Genomic DNA, 15,606 nt, shown 5'->3' on the forward strand with positions numbered 1-15,606 from the left:
TGTTAATTTTTTAACAATATCGACATGTGGGAAAACATCTTGGGTTTTTTTGGTTTTTTGCGAGGGGAGAAGGGCTGCATTTATGTACACACTCGAGCCGCCTCAAAAACGAAAACAGGTGGAAACGGGTGTAAAATGTTTCATTGCAACTTTTTGTAACTTTTCAATACGAAGTGAGCTAAATAAAATTTTACCAAAAAACGCGATTTTAGCGCTTTCTGCGCCGGCGGCGGCCGCGAGAGGGCGGTCGGTGCCCGGCCGCACAGGGGTGAGCGCGGCCGGGGCACGGCCGGTGACAGCGGCCTTTTATCTATAGAGAGAGGAGCACGCCGTGTCCTCTGCGGCTGGTACCGCTTCTGTGCGCTCTGGAACAGCTACAGGAGCGCCTCGGAGTGTACATAAAAATATTACATATATATCTATATCTATATCTATATCTATATATATATATATATATATAGATATATATGCACAATGTGGATACACACACACCCCATGTATATGTATGTATATGTGTATACAGATATATTTTATATATATAAGGAGAATGATATATTTTTATAAAATATAAAATATTTACAGATAAATAAAATGTATACAGCTATATTTTATATATGCATTTTATATATATAAGGAGATAATTAACGTAACGTAACGTAATATAACATAATATAATATAACATAACATAATATAACATAACATAACATAACATAATATAATTAATATAATATAATATAATAATATAATATAATAATATATGCATTTTATATCTATAAGGAGCTACAATGCAGGAGAATTACTGGGGGGGTGTGAATAGGGGATAATATAAGGTACAAGATAAATGTATTTCCACAGCTCTGTAACACACTATCTATACATATAATTATATAAAAACTTTATATATATAGTACTATAATAATATATTCTATAAATATTTATACATATAGTAACTATCCAGTATATTATGTCTCTATGTACATTTGCACACCCCCCATTTAGCTGTCTATGTTATATACATATCTTTCTCTGTAATCTCTATATGTTATATATTTTTTTGTGTCCACATGTTCTGCCAGGTGGAGGGAGGACAGGGAATTCTCCAAACACTCCACAGTCCCAGCTGACTGTGTGTATCCAACAGGATGCTTTGGCTGCCCCATTCTTCACCTGTTTTTGTCTGGAAATGCAATTGCACTTATTTCCTCAACCAGAAGTCCACAAGTGGGCAAAGCCCAGCCCATGGGCATTCCAGAGGCAGCGTGGTCTGGAGCTGATGAATGAAGGAGACCCTTCCCCATTTCCAAACCATACCAAAACTCCCATAATTGTGACTTTCCATGTTTAAGAAGTAACCAATAATTCAGAAGTGAATGTAACCGTTGGGTGAGAAGGGAGCAAATCTCCCACAGGAGTGAAAATTTTATTCCTTCCTTTCCTCTAGGCTGGCACTGCTGGCATGAAGTGCTTCCATGGCCTGACAGATTTTCCTGGCGATACAGATCATGTCAGGCAGGACAGAGAGACTCACGGCTGTTCGTAAAAATGGGTGCTGCCCAAAGGGAAAAAAAAGAAAGGAACTGTTACTTTCCAAACCCAGTTTATCACAAGAGGAAGCATGATTCCTCTGTTTACCAGAAATACACATAAATAGGACTGAGGGGACCATCTCCATCTCAATCTTAATATTCAGGACCTTGCTGTCAGAGGCAAACATGGCCCAGTAATCCCATTAATCAATTTATCAAGGTGTCTTCAGCTTGCTGGGATTTTGGCCCTGCCAGCACTCTGGGAATGCCACTTGCTGCCTCGGGACTTTTTTCATTTCAGGAAACTCAAAGGACTCACTTAGGTTCCTTTTTTCTAAAGGTAGGGGCTGCTTTAGTTGTCAGAAAAGATGAGGGCAAGCTGTTCCACAGGGAACTCCAGCACCTCCAAGAAATGTTGGTCCCATTAGGATTTAGGCCTGTGCTGTTCTGAAGAACACTGAGGTGCAGGTTTTCAGCACCAAGACAAGAACAACCAAATCTCCCACACTGCTGGGCTGGGACTGGGTTCCTTTTCCACCAACACCATTTTGGGCCTCTGTACCTGGCACCATTCTACTGCAGCTCTCTTGCCACCAGCTAAAACTGAATGCACTCCCAAAATACAGCACAGACATGGTCAGAGGGTAGATGAAACACCTTTCCTCTGAGGAAAGGCCAAGACAACTGGGATAGTTCAGCCTGGAGAAGATAAGGCCCCAGGGAGACCTTACTGCAGCCTTTCAAACTTCAGGGGGAACCATTTTTAGTAGGGCCTGTTGTAAAGGGACAAAGGATAATGGTTTTAAATGAAAACAGGAGAGATTCAGGCCTAAGGAAGAAATTGTTTATGCTAGGGGTGGTGAAACACTGGCACAGGTTGCCCAGAGGAGTGTTGGATGCCCCATCCCTGAAAACATCCAAAGTCAGGTCAGACAGAGCTCCGTGCAACCTGATCAAGTGGAAGATGCCCCCAGTGTCCCCACTCATGGCAGGGAGGTTGGACCAGCTGGACTTCAAAGGTCCCTTCCAAGCCAAATTCTTCTATGATTCTACTTTGCAAAGCACGCAGAGTGTGGATGTACAGGAGAGGAGGGCAGCTGGTGAGGGGAGTCCCCTGCTCCGCTGGGCCTTTACCTGCAGCAGCTCCCTGGCTGTCCAGCGCGTGCTGGGGTCGGTGTCCAGGCAGGAGTGCAGGAAGGCGTGGAACAGAACTGACATCTTGCTGGGCATCTTCAGCGGGGGGTACCTGTTCCGGGCGATCAGGCGCTGAGCCTGGGGACAGAGGGACAGCCACTGACCATCCCTGGGGTGACAGCTCCACCGCAGCCCCTCCTGGCTTTCTGAGAGCTCCTGGCGCTTCTCAAGGGGCTCAGGGGTGTTGCCCTGATTTTAAAAAGTGTTTTCTTTTATAGTTCTTTTGAAAGTTTTCTATGCCTTCTGATGGTTACATAATTTTACTGGAGTTCTCACGCTTTGTTTTACATTCTTCTTTGTGGGAGGAGAGAATTGATGGTTTGACCAGTGGGGTTGGAGAATTAGCAGTCCTCCAATCCACTGTCACTTTTGGAATCCTATATATTGTGAAGTCAGAAATAAAATTGGCTTTTTCCCTTTTGAACTTACCAAACTTCTGTATACTCATATCGTGTCCAATAGCAGCACAAGGGCTTCTCAGCATTTGAGGGTAAGGAAGCAGGGAAGTGTCACTCCAGAGCAGTGATGATAATGACCCTGAGTGTAGCTCAGCTGGTCAGAGCATGGCTCTGGTAACATCCATCCCCAGATGGGCCATTCACTCAGGAGCTGGACTTGGTGATCCCTCCCAACTCAGAGTATTTCGGGATCTGGAAATAACTCTCTTAATCTGTGTTTGCTGCCTTATAAAAGGCAAAACCAATCCAAAAGTGGTATTCCAAGAAAAGTTACTGAGCTTTTCCAAAAACAGTGGAAGACTGAAATCTCCAGAAATTTTGTTTTCCTCAAGAACTAACTGTGCAGCATTTAACCTGGTTTCAGCTAATAGTCATGAGATGTTATCCTCATACACGTTCCTCCACTATTCCTTTGTCGTTTGGTATGAGAACTCATCATTTAATTTTAAAGAATTAGGATCTAAAACTGAAAACTTCAAAATATGTTTACTACAAGTAGCTTTGCTAAAACATACTTTTAGAAATTTTTGGGGTAATACATAATTATGGCATCACTAGAACCAGTGACCCTCCCTGAAAGGCACTGGTCAGAATTTGAAAAGACTTCTGGGCCTGCAGATACACTTGTAATGCTTTTCATAATAATTTCCCAGTTGAAGAAACTTGCTGCTGTCATTCCCAGCTCCAACTCAGGGAGACATCAAGCACAGCAGGAGGAACTCAAGCAATGCTGAAGGCCAAAAAGGCACATTTTTGCACTGGCACAGGTCACTTCTCCTCTGATGAGATGTTCTGCAGGGACATTTCTAGAAGTGGGCCTTGGTAGAAGTATTTCAGGCTGATTTGAGTGGGATTTTGGTTCATGGGAGACAAAACATGGCACTGACTGGCAAGACAGTGGAAAATGACAGTGCTTGCACCTTACCTGGACAGGGCTTTCTTTAAAGTACGGAGGCTCCCCCTCCAGCATTTCAATGGCCACGATCCCAAGGGCCCAGATGTCCACTTGGGTGTTATATTCCTTTCTTTTCAGGATTTCTGGTGCTACCCAGTAAGGAGTGCCAAGCACTGTGCACCGTGTGCTCCGCTCCGGGGTCAGCTGAGCACACAGGCCAAAATCAGCTGAGGAGGAAAGCAAAAATACTGTCAAAACCAGCTTGAACCATGAAACCAAGCACAAGAATTCTCCACTCTACGTCTGAGAACACAGGGATGCTGTGCCTGACCAAGAATACCTACTCAGTTTCACAGATCCATCCATCCCAAGAAGAATATTGTCACTTTTGACATCTCTATGGATCACATTCTTTGAATGAAGGAAATCCAGGGCTTTGAGGCACTGAGACAAAACCCATGAGGGTAGAAGTTAATTAACCTCATTTCATCACTCAAGAAAAGGAAATGGCCCTAAAAGATTTAATTTCTAGGTGAAACACCAATTGTTGACATAGACTGTCCATTCCTAACCCAGCCAGAATGGCTGCAGTGGTTCTGCTCTCTCCATCCAGGTGAAAAAGGAGGGTTTGTCAAAAAGGAAAATATCTCTCCCTCCTTTATGAAGTAGATTACTTTTGTGTGGGAGACGGCATGACAGAGGTTTTATGTTGGCCTCAACAGCAGAGTTGGGAGTAGCACATTAGTAATTTTTCAGAAGCAAACACCATTTGGGATGCAGTGCTCTCCTTTTAAGCTGAGGACTGTGAGAAATGAGGCTCTGTTTTAATCTGCTGTTAGTTTAAAATTCTGCCACGAGCATGTTTGCTTTTACAGGCCAAGAATGCAGTGCAGACATGCTCCAGTTTAATGAGGCAAAGTTTAGAATGTTAAATAAATTTAAAAAGAGACTATGACAAAAGTGTATAACAGAATATAAGAAATGCAGTTGTATTGGTAGAAGGCTCACTTAGATGCATTTTGTCTTAGGTTGACATACATCTTGCAAATGTATATTTAGATGATAAAACAATGAGTAACAAATATTGAGGGCAAAGCTATAAAGTGGACCTGTTCTCTGCTGCATGGCATTGCATTACAAGAATACTCAGACCCAGGATGGTTATTACAAGTAGTAAAAACAGTTCACAACACCTCACAAAAATGGAATTTTTTCCTAGCCAAATCTTCTGACAAAAGGGAATTCTGTTAAGGGAGAAGAGCCATAGAGAATAGAGGTGTGGATCTAGGTACACTTTGTGATTTTGTGGCACGGCTTTTTGGGGTTTCCTTAAGTCCATTTCTTACAGAATGCATCTTTGTGAGTGACCCCATCTTTTCCAAGACTTTGCCTGTCCTCCACTGCCTGTGGTTCTGTTGGCAGTGTACTATTGCATTCATATTTTTAATTTTTCTTGCAAAGAACTTATTCCTATACGCATATCTTTACCTGAGAGCCTCTTAATTCAAAGTTATAATAATTCAGAGAGAAGGGGTTTACATTTTCCATTTCAAGAGAAGCTCCTGCCTTCCTTATTAGACACCTGCCTTTTCAAACCAAGACACTTCTTTATTTTACATTTCATCACAGCAGCACTGAAGCAAAGCTCTTAACACAAAGTCACTCCTGTCCCACCCTGTCCAAGGCATTGGAAGGACAAGCAGGGTCCCTCACCTCCCTGCTGATAGCAGCTATCATTCTTTCCTCCATAAAGACTTGGACAAGAACGCTGGTTAAAGTGCCTCCATCCACATATTCCATCACAAGCCACAGGTCTTCATTCACAAGGTAGCTGAGAGAAGAAAAAAAGGCATGGAGGTGAATGTGCACAGCTAAATGACCTTGTGGAAAAGATTGCACAGGAGTTTTGTTTCCAGGTCACTTTTAAATGGAGGCAGAATGAAATGGAGAGACATTCCTTGTAGGCTACAGAGTATTTGGAACCTGCGCAGTCTAAATGAGAAAGGCATGAAATCCATGAAAAAGGAGATGCCTTAGATGGCAAACAAGAATAATGCAGTTTAGTAACAGCAGAGATCAATCTGGAACCAGGACACTTGCCATCAGCTGAGTCATTATCTTAATTTATCAGTTCCACCATTCATTCCAGGAACAAGGCAACACAACTCCCAAGTTACCCATGGGAGGAGGCTCTGCACCACTGAGGACAGACGTTGGCCAACCATTTAGAAAACATGAACAAAGTACAGTCAGAAACAGGAAAAACTATGTAAAATCTGGCAAATTATGTGGTTATGCAAATAAGAATTTAGTCTTCCTGGCTTCAACAGCAATGGAAAATGGTGGGAACAGCCCAAGGGAGATAATTTCTATGATGGTTTATCAGCACTTATTGTTAAGGCATAGAAAATAGGATCAACCTGAAAAAACCAAATCCCCAAAACAACACAGAGGTAATGAACTGACAGGCTGTTTTTTTAGCAAGATGTGGCACATCCAGGTTTTTGAAAAGAGGTTTCCAACAACATACACCAGAAAAGATTAATGGAGACCCAAGGCCATCTCCTGCCATCCACTGGAGATGAATAGAGAATTAAGAAAGAGCTCCAGTTCTGCCAGTGCCCAAAGGGGTTATTTAACCTTTATCTTGCTGTTAACATTCCCATGCTAACACCAGAACCACTCACCTGTCTATGTAATTGACAATATTGGGATGTCTGTTTTCCTTCATGACCTGAATCTCGTTGACAACGAGTTCCTTTCTGCTCCGTTTGCGGAGAGGCATCTTCTTTAGGGCCACCTGAAATGAAATTGGAGACCACTGGGCTCCAGCAGTTCTGCTGCAGGAGAGCACAATGGCCATGGAGAGAGAGTTTTTGGAATGCTGGGGCTGGACTGTGCCACCTGCCCTGAAACCTTGTGATCAGACACCAGGGCTCAAGAAGTGACAGGACAACAGCTGATTTCTCCACTTGCTTTGTTGCCACTTACATGACACTTGCCAGAGAAATTTTGCCTTCTAAACTCTGCAAAAATTTCCCTAAACTATCACCCACAAATCTCTGACTACACTCTGCACCCACATTCTTCCCTGATGGCCTCAGTTTATCACCTCTGTTATTATTCACACAGATTTTGTGATTGTGAAAATATATCAAAGCAGCTGTGAATCCTTCAGCATTTCTATGGAGTTTGGCCACTATTTCAGCAACTGCTGCTGGTCCTGGTTGCAAAAAAAAGCATGTTCATACATGATGGACAAAATCCCAGCCTAAAACATCATAGCACTTATACACACACAAAAAAATTACAATCCCACAACGTTTCTGACATCTTGAACTTCAATTTTGCTACTCCATGAGCAATCTGAACTCCACAGTTCAGATTTGCAATCATTTTCTGGGTTTCTAAAGATATAACCCATTTTCTGGTACTTTAAGCCTTAATTATGTCCTTCTCTGAAAGATACCACTGTCCCTCTTGCATTCCTTCTGGAGCTGAGTAAGAACAAAGTCTGTCCAAAATGTGTTTTGCAGGCTGCCACTGCTCTGTGCTTGAGGAACAGCCTGCCCAGGAAAGCTCTACTGGCCAAAGCTCCAGCAGAGCTCACAGCAGAGGGGAAAGCCCTGAAGAGCTGCACAAAAATGGGAAAGCCCTGAAGAGCTGGGGGTGTTGGCACTCACCACATCTCCTGTAGCTGGGTTGATGGCTTTGTAAACAGTCCCGAAACCCCTGGAAATGAAAGAGCAGTGGAAAAAGGAGAAGCAGGTTAGGTGCTGGGAGTGAAAACCAGGGCATACTGGAGATCTCTGCTGCATGAAGTGTTTTAAAAGCCCTTGGTTCACCTGTTCTTCAGACAGCAGCACAGCAGCCCTCTGTCATGCAAGGTGTCCAAGGGAAAACAGAGAAGAAAACTGAAGAAAAAGAGCTAGAGCACAGAGCTTCAAAACCTGAGAGCAGGGGAGAGTGTGCCTATAAAAACTGAGAAATATTTAATTTATTTTTTTTTCCATTTTGCCTTGTTATGTTGGGTTTTTTCCTTCTTTTTGTGTCTGTGTATTTTTTTCCCAGGGAATGTGTGCTGCAAGACTACACAGGGTGGGATTTCCTATGACAGTGTGAGAGTTTATTATTTCACCTCTGGTTTCAATTGTTAAACTACATGGTTGTATTCTGGATTACCAAATATTTTTTAACTAAAATATTTGAAATAAATGTTATTAAGAAATTTTATCTGACAGTGGGGTGGTAAGGTGCTCTTTTAGGGAAAAAGGTTTGAGGGATGGGAGATTTTTCAGGTCCCAATTCATGCTGCAGGCAAGACACTGCCAGTATTGAGTTTTCTTTGACAACACCTTTTGACCAAAATTATTAATTCTGACCTGTACTGAGATGGGAAGATCTAAACCCACATCATGTTTGGAGCTTGCCTGGATTCACATTTGCTATTACAGCAGCAAAACGCCCAACCCGTGGCTTTGTAGGAGTAACTGAACTGGACTTACCCTTGGCCAATGTGAACAAATTCAGTGTATTTGGTCTTAGGGTCCCCCTCATTCACAATGCCCCCTGAAAGAAATGAAATGTAGGATGCTCACTTCAAACAGACACCACCCTCCAGCAGATTAAAAATGCAGCCCCACTGTCTGGCTGTGAGCCCTCTGTGGGCAACAACAACAACAGAGGTAGCGCTAAAGCGCAGATTCGCCTGATTTTCTGCAGTGCTTTGAAGAGTTACTTGACAGGAAACAAAGCACCAGGAGAAATATCCACAGAAGACAGAAATCAGGAAAGACCAGGTACTAAAGCAAGAATTTGTTTTCTACAAACATTTAGGAGAGCTAAAACAATATGGCCTTTATTTTCCTGGGAGTAAACCCTTTGTGTGAGTCAACAAAAGGTTTAATATTTCTGAAGATTAAATACACTTTGGGCTCTGGGATTAATTTTTAAGAAATGGTGCAAAGTGTTTCCAGGAGAGGAGAGGAGCTTCCCAACTTTCAGCAGTTTGCCAAAAGACAGTCTTTATGATTTTAAAGAACAGCATCTCATGTAGTAATCAATAATGATGGGGCTTTAGGATCCAGGACCTTCATCAAACGTTACCAGGCTAAATTCTGATGATAACCTTGCCTGTGCCATTTGAAGGACCACACTACTTGTTATCAATCTAATTGCTATGAAGTGCTTTTCCTCCAATGACTTGTCAGGGGACTAAAGAGAATTTAGGAGCCCAAATATCCTGCTTGATTTGGCCATCAGCACTCAGGAGTTCAGAAGTTCATTCACTAGGTCCAAGCACTTTCTGCTGAATAAGAAACCATCCCTGCTTTTGCCTTCAGCGCAGATGGAAGCGCAGAGAAACTGAACCCAGTCTGAGCTGCCCTCAGGAATGGCCAGAGAGAATTCCTGCTTCCCCTGTCCCTTTGGTGCAGCTGAAGTGGGGACACACACACCAGACTCGAGGCACAGCACACATACTCAGCTGCTGCAGCAGTTCTGCTGTCAGCTGGCATTTCTTCTGCAGCCAGACCCTGGGTTTGTCCAGAGCGCCCGCGCTACTGCTGAGGGTGTCAGACATGAGAAACGTCTCATCATCCGCATCTTCAGCTCCCAGCAGAGAGCTCGTGTGGATCTGTGATGAGAAATTAATGTCAGGAAGGGAGCTTGCAGGGACCTCCTGAGCTCATATTCCAAATGCAAACCCTCAGGAAGATGCCTGTCAGCCACATCCAGTGCACTTAATCTGTTTTTTGCTGTCCACATCACAAACTGAATGAACGAAAACAAAACAAGTTCACGGCCAGTTTCATGTTCAATTTTCATGGATTTTCTCAAATAATCTGTGCAGAGGGGCAGGTACATCCAGGAGACAATTTCTCCTGTATCCTGCAAGAGAAACTGATGTCTAAAAGGGAAGTTCAAAACCAATTTTCCAGGTGCCAGTGGCTGGGGTGAAGCACAATGTCATGGCAGGACTCCGGCCCTCAGCACCTCCAGCTGTGAATGGCAGCTGCTGTCTGACCGGAAACTACAAATTGCACCAATGGTAACCAAAGCTGGCACTTACTGCTTCTGCTGAGGCAACAGCTGCAAATTCCCTCTCCCTCTCAGTATCCTCTTGTGCAGGAAGGGAAAGAGGTCGAGGTCCTGGTGGCAGTGTTCTGGCCTGGGGACAGTCAGTAACAGGAGTGAGAATCTCCCTTCTGCCACTTGGGAGGTTTGATAGTTACGCACAACTTTCTGCTGCTTTGACATCAGAAACTGATCTAGACATGCACTAGAGCCTCAGTTCTCTCTTGCACGTGTCACAATTTAAATATCTGTAAATTATGGGGGGCTGAAACAGCCCCAGCTGCTGCTCTGCAGGGGCAGAGCATTATATCATTGCCCCAAATTTGCTGTTTCCCAACTGCTTTGAAGCTGTCACAAAGACCACTTAGAGAACTGAAGCAAATCAAAGGCATCATTTTACACTTCACATCTCACTGGTGCTCTATTTAAAATGTTTAATATTAACCCTAATAAATTTGGCCAATATTAATGTGGATGTCATGCCTCTCTCCAGGATTATTATTGCAACTCAACATTAATGTGTGGATTGTTATTTAAAACTTTCTTTCAATTACTCCAGTGAGTCACATTATCAATTTTAACCTTATTTATGCTCAGCTGTATATCTACCTGTACTAAAGATAAAGCATTAAACTTGATAGAAAGGGAATTCTAAGTTGTTAAAATTAAATTAAAATGAGGCAATTATACAGTATTGAAAATTGCTGTGATTTAGATATTCCACCATGGCTAAAACCACAATCTTCTCCCTGCAACTTTAATCTGTTTAAAAACTTTGAACAGACATGGAGGAAACAGCGAGGGATCCCACTGCTGCTGCTGCAAAACCAGACATGGACACTTTTTCAGGCTGACACACTGTTGGAGCAGGCAAAGCTCACTGACAGCTTGCTCCACAGTTCTTAAACTCTAGGAATGTCAAAGGTTCCTTTCCCACTCACCAAAGGATGGACTGCTTTGTATCTGCCTCTGGATAATTGGGTGATGAGATCTGCAGTGGGCAAGAGAAGATGAACCAGATGCTGTTAGAAAACTGTCCCTTGTAGGGCATCCCCCATGGAATAAGTCAGCCCAAATAAGAGAGCATTTTTATTTCATAACATCCCTCTAGGAGCAACAGCTCTTTTCCACAGTGAGCAACAGAACAGGACAAAATACCAGAATTTCTTTTCTATATTTTTCTAATTTTTGTGCTGTTTCACCAGTAAATAAATAGAAACTCAGTCAGGAAAATGTAAATTGCTCATTAATAGTCAATGATTCTGCTCTGCCCAAGAGCTAAAGTTTTCCTTTTTTGTTTTTCCTATTATTAAATTGCCTATGTTGGTTCTTTTTAGCTTGCTGAAAGTGCTTCCCTAGAAAAGCTTTCCCAAAATCCCCTTAGCAGTGAGAATTCTCTTCTGACACTGCACAGGAACAGCTCCTGGGTTCAGGAACACACACTGTTGGGAAGTTACATTTCCTCATGAAGGTCATCTCTATTTTAGAACAGGTTGTTAGTCAAATCCCCCAATTATGGGGAAAAAAAGATGTTTTCCCTCAGTTCTGAAGATAATTGCACCATTTTTAGAAGCACTTCTGACAAGCTCTTCCAGTCTGCATTTTGGAAATTGGCTGAAGCAGCAAGGTGAGGGAATTACAGACTCTCCAGACTGTTGAGCATAGGGAATGGAACCCCCACAGGGCTCCCCACATTCCAAATGCTGTCCCCATTGAGACACGCCTTTTAGCAGAAGCTGTTGACAGGAGGTCTACCAAACCAATGGCATCCCACTGGCATTTCTGTTCCAAAATCAGCTCATTTCCTAAGGAAGAGCAGAAAGAACACAGTGATCCCAAAGCCAGATATGCTGCACCTTGGGAAAAGCACTACTTACTCCTCAGATGAGCTATCACCAGCCAGGGTTTTTCTGGATAAAAATAGATTGCAGATGTGGTAGACAGAAAATCACACGCTGTGGCAGTGATTTGCCGGATCATTTCTGCAGATCTGTGTTAGAACTTGCAGAGCAGCATAGCCCAAAAGCCAGATAAAACCCTGGCTGGCTTGCAGGCAGCTCACGGAGAGCTCCTGGAGGAGAAGATGTTGCTGGAATGCCAGCAGGAGGATTCAGGAGCTCTGGATTGCAGGAGTGGCAGTGTCCTGTTGGTGCTGCGGGGACTTGCCAACGTTTCAGTGACACCCCAGCGGGCCCCTGACATCACAGTGGCAGCGCTGTAGGGTCACACTCTCTGGAATGGCTCCGGGTGCCTCCCGAGCAGCTTTTGCTCCTTCTGGAGCCTGACATCCCTTCAAGGCAGTGAGATGTCAGCCTTCTTCCTGATGCAAAGCTCCTATTTCTGCGTGGAACTCGCCTGGAAATCAACACTGAACTTCCAGGGAGTAAGGATTTAAGGCTAAACTCGTTTCCCTGGTGGTTCCATTACAAAACTCCTTTCTGTTGGTAGACAAAACAGTGCCTTCAGGAGCTTTGCACTGGACTTATGAGGCTGAGGAACAAAAACACCTTGCTGAAATGGTCTCTGCTGTCTGATTAGAGGGTAAACCCCACCCTGCTGGAATTCATTTTCAGCATTCTCACAGTCCTACACTGACGTGCTAAGGACTCTCCTGGTTGAGCTCCTGGAGCTCTGCTGTCAGTGTACAGAAAACAGAGCTTGGAAGACTCCTGATGTCCCTACAAAAACATATTCCTGTAGGTGTGAGGGAACCCTGCAGGATCAGCTCCCTTCAATCCTTCTCCTCTCCAATTTCTGTGTGCACAGAAGAGGTACTCAGGCTCTGAATAGCTTTTCTCTCTGCAACAATGGAATATCAGGGCCCTTTCAGAGCATCATTTCATCCATTTCTCTCCCTTCCACCCCCTCATGAATTACTAGTTTAAAGTGACTTAATATCTATTCTCTATTCCCCTTCGGCTTTGCATATTTTAATTATGCCTCTTCCTAATCCTCATTTTCCCAGAACAGACTTAAATAACCCAAATTATCCCATCAGTAACTGTCTTTGATACTTCAGTTATTGCAGCTAATTTGTCACTTTTGCCAAACATGCTATTTTTGAGGTTTTTTTCTAATACTAAGAAATCACACGCTCTGTTCCACTAGCTCTTACCTACAAACCAAAGTGATCTGCATGAAATGCCATCTCCATCAAAATCTGCTCTTAAAAAATTATTTCTGCTAAATCAGTTCCTGGAAGATTTTAGTGACATTTTGCAGCCTTATCTTGGACTGCCAATGGCAGGTGAGGACAGTGGAGTTGTTGGAGAAATCTTGCTTGTCTCTGCTCAGCCTGAGGATTGCTCCTTCAAACCAGAACAATAAATGTCCTTTGCAAAGGGATTTTTCTGCAAAACACTGAGGCTTTTGTCAGAATACAATGTTTGCCAAGAGAGAAGCAGTCACACAGCTGTTTCTGCAGTGAGAGGGCATCTTTAGCCAAGATAATAAATAACTACTGGTCCCAGAGAGCTGCTGCCATGTGCTTGTACAGCACAAGAAAAAGACCCCAGGTAAATTAGAAAGCCCCTAAAAAGAAAACAAGCTCACACTCATAGTTAATAATGCAGATACTGGATCTGTCGTATTATTTTAGGAGGCAAAGAAAATGTGATCTTGGCAATTTTTATTACGCTTTTCCTCTGTCACTTTGAAGCAAACTTTTGAAGGGTGAAATTCTATTTATTTTCAGAAAATACAGATCCCAGGAGCAGGAGACAGGCAGAGAAGGAGGGGCTGCAGGAGCAGACTGTGCCCCTGGAGCTGTGACAAAGGCAGACTGCCAGGCACTGGGCACAGTCTCAGTGCCTGTCTCATCAGGGTCCTTGTGTTTTCCCAGTTTGGAAGGAAGCTCCTTGCAATCCCATCCTTCTCTGCTCCAAGCAGGGCCCACCCCAAACCCACTGAGTGTCCTCAGCAAGAGCAGGAGTAAGGAATGGCATCTGAGCACAAGGCATCAAGTAAAACCAAACTGTCCAGACAAGAAATGCCAGCAATGAACGTGGAGCAGGATTCTGAGCTGCTCCAGGGCTCTTTTACACTTCAGCATAAAACATGGTACTGAGATCACCAAAACCAAGAGAGCAAAGCCCAGAAGTGCTGTGAGTTTCTGAGGAGTGGAGAGCACTGCCTGGGGATAACCACAGAAACCACCAGAATTGCTCCAGGCCTGGGTTTCACTTTCCACCTGCTGAGGCAGGGAGATTTATCCAGCTTCAAGCATGAAAAAGCACGTCACGTTTGCAGTGTGCCCTGCTTCAACAGTGATCTTCTCATCCCTAGCAGTTTCCCTTCTCCACAAGCATCCATCTGTTGGGAAATATATTTGGAAAAAGAAAAAGTCACTTAAATAACTAGCATTCAGGAACGATTCCTTTTTCCAGAATTTTATTTGGTGTTATGTGAAGAGTTCTTTCTGTGCATATTATAAAGAAATTTGCTCATTTGGGCTTTCCCACTAGCAGAGTGATCTGTGATAGTAAAAGGGTTTTAAAATCATGGGGATTTAGGGTTCAAAGAAAAATTAAGCTTAGTAGACCCTGAGAAAAAAATAAATACCCTAGGTACATGAAGGCCTTGTACCTTGCTAGAACTGCACTTGTGTAGATAACATATGATAAATGATATAAATGTTAGATGTGATGATTCTTTAGTAATTAAATACAATTACTGTTTAATTGTAAAAATAATCATGAGAAACTGTGGTCAGGGGCCTAAGAAAGATCAGGAGAAACTCATGTTTGAATAAGGTCAATGTATACAATAGAACAATATAAGTTTAATAATTAATATGTAAGTTATATAACGATAGAATATAAAATACGTTCAGCCTGAAAGCCATGTCGGAGTCAGATTTGGGTCTGTACCCCTGATTCCCAGAGCTCTCAATAAAAGCACCTGCATATAATCAAACCCCGTGATTATGTGTGTTCCTGAACGCTAACATCTGTATGGGGTGGCTTTTCTTTACCCTGCTTGTGCAGCTGTCCAAAGTTAATCTCACCACCACACATCCCTCTCATCCTCCCGGGACCGCTTCACCGCAAGGGACCGCACACCCTGCCGGCCCAGCCCGACCTCAGCTCTGATTCCCGGCTCAGGAGCTCCCTCAGCCGCACACCGCTCCGGGCACAGCGCCCGTGCCCATCCCTGCACTCGGAGAAGGGAGCCCGACGGCTGCGGAGCCGCTGCCGGCAGGGAGAGCCCCAAGGCTGTGCCCGGACGGCGCGGGGCCCGAGCTGCCCTGCCCCGCTGCCCTGCAGCACCGCCCCGCCCGGGCCCGTCCGCCCCGCACGGCCCCGACACCGCCCGGGCCCCGACACCGCCCGGGCCCCGACACCGCCCGGGCCCCGACACCGCCCGGGCCCCGACACCGCCCGGGCCCGACACCGCCCGGGCCCCGACACCGCCCGGGCCCCGACACCGCCCGGGCCCCGACACCGCCCGGGCCCCGAC

At 44.2% G+C, this 15,606-nt stretch overlaps 1 protein-coding gene across 1 annotated transcript; it reads right to left on the minus strand.

Moving 5' to 3' along the window:
• Positions 1-510: 510 nt before the first annotated feature.
• Positions 511-15,367, minus strand: LOC110467866 (serine/threonine-protein kinase PAK 3). The gene is made up of 12 exons (XM_031504821.2): positions 12,027-15,367; positions 11,091-11,140; positions 10,145-10,243; positions 9,556-9,709; positions 8,580-8,643; positions 7,758-7,806; positions 6,762-6,874; positions 5,788-5,905; positions 4,419-4,518; positions 4,105-4,301; positions 2,662-2,799; positions 511-1,550 (listed from the first exon to the last, which is right to left on the minus strand). Exons 1-12 carry the CDS (start codon positions 12,127-12,129, stop codon positions 1,422-1,424), a joined length of 1,314 nt encoding a protein of 437 aa, XP_031360681.1. The 5' UTR covers positions 12,130-15,367; the 3' UTR covers positions 511-1,421.
• Positions 15,368-15,606: the final 239 nt, after the last annotated feature.

Source organism: Lonchura striata, chromosome 14 (assembly GCF_046129695.1).
Source record: "Lonchura striata isolate bLonStr1 chromosome 14, bLonStr1.mat, whole genome shotgun sequence".
Lineage (NCBI taxonomy): Eukaryota > Metazoa > Chordata > Aves > Passeriformes > Estrildidae > Lonchura > Lonchura striata.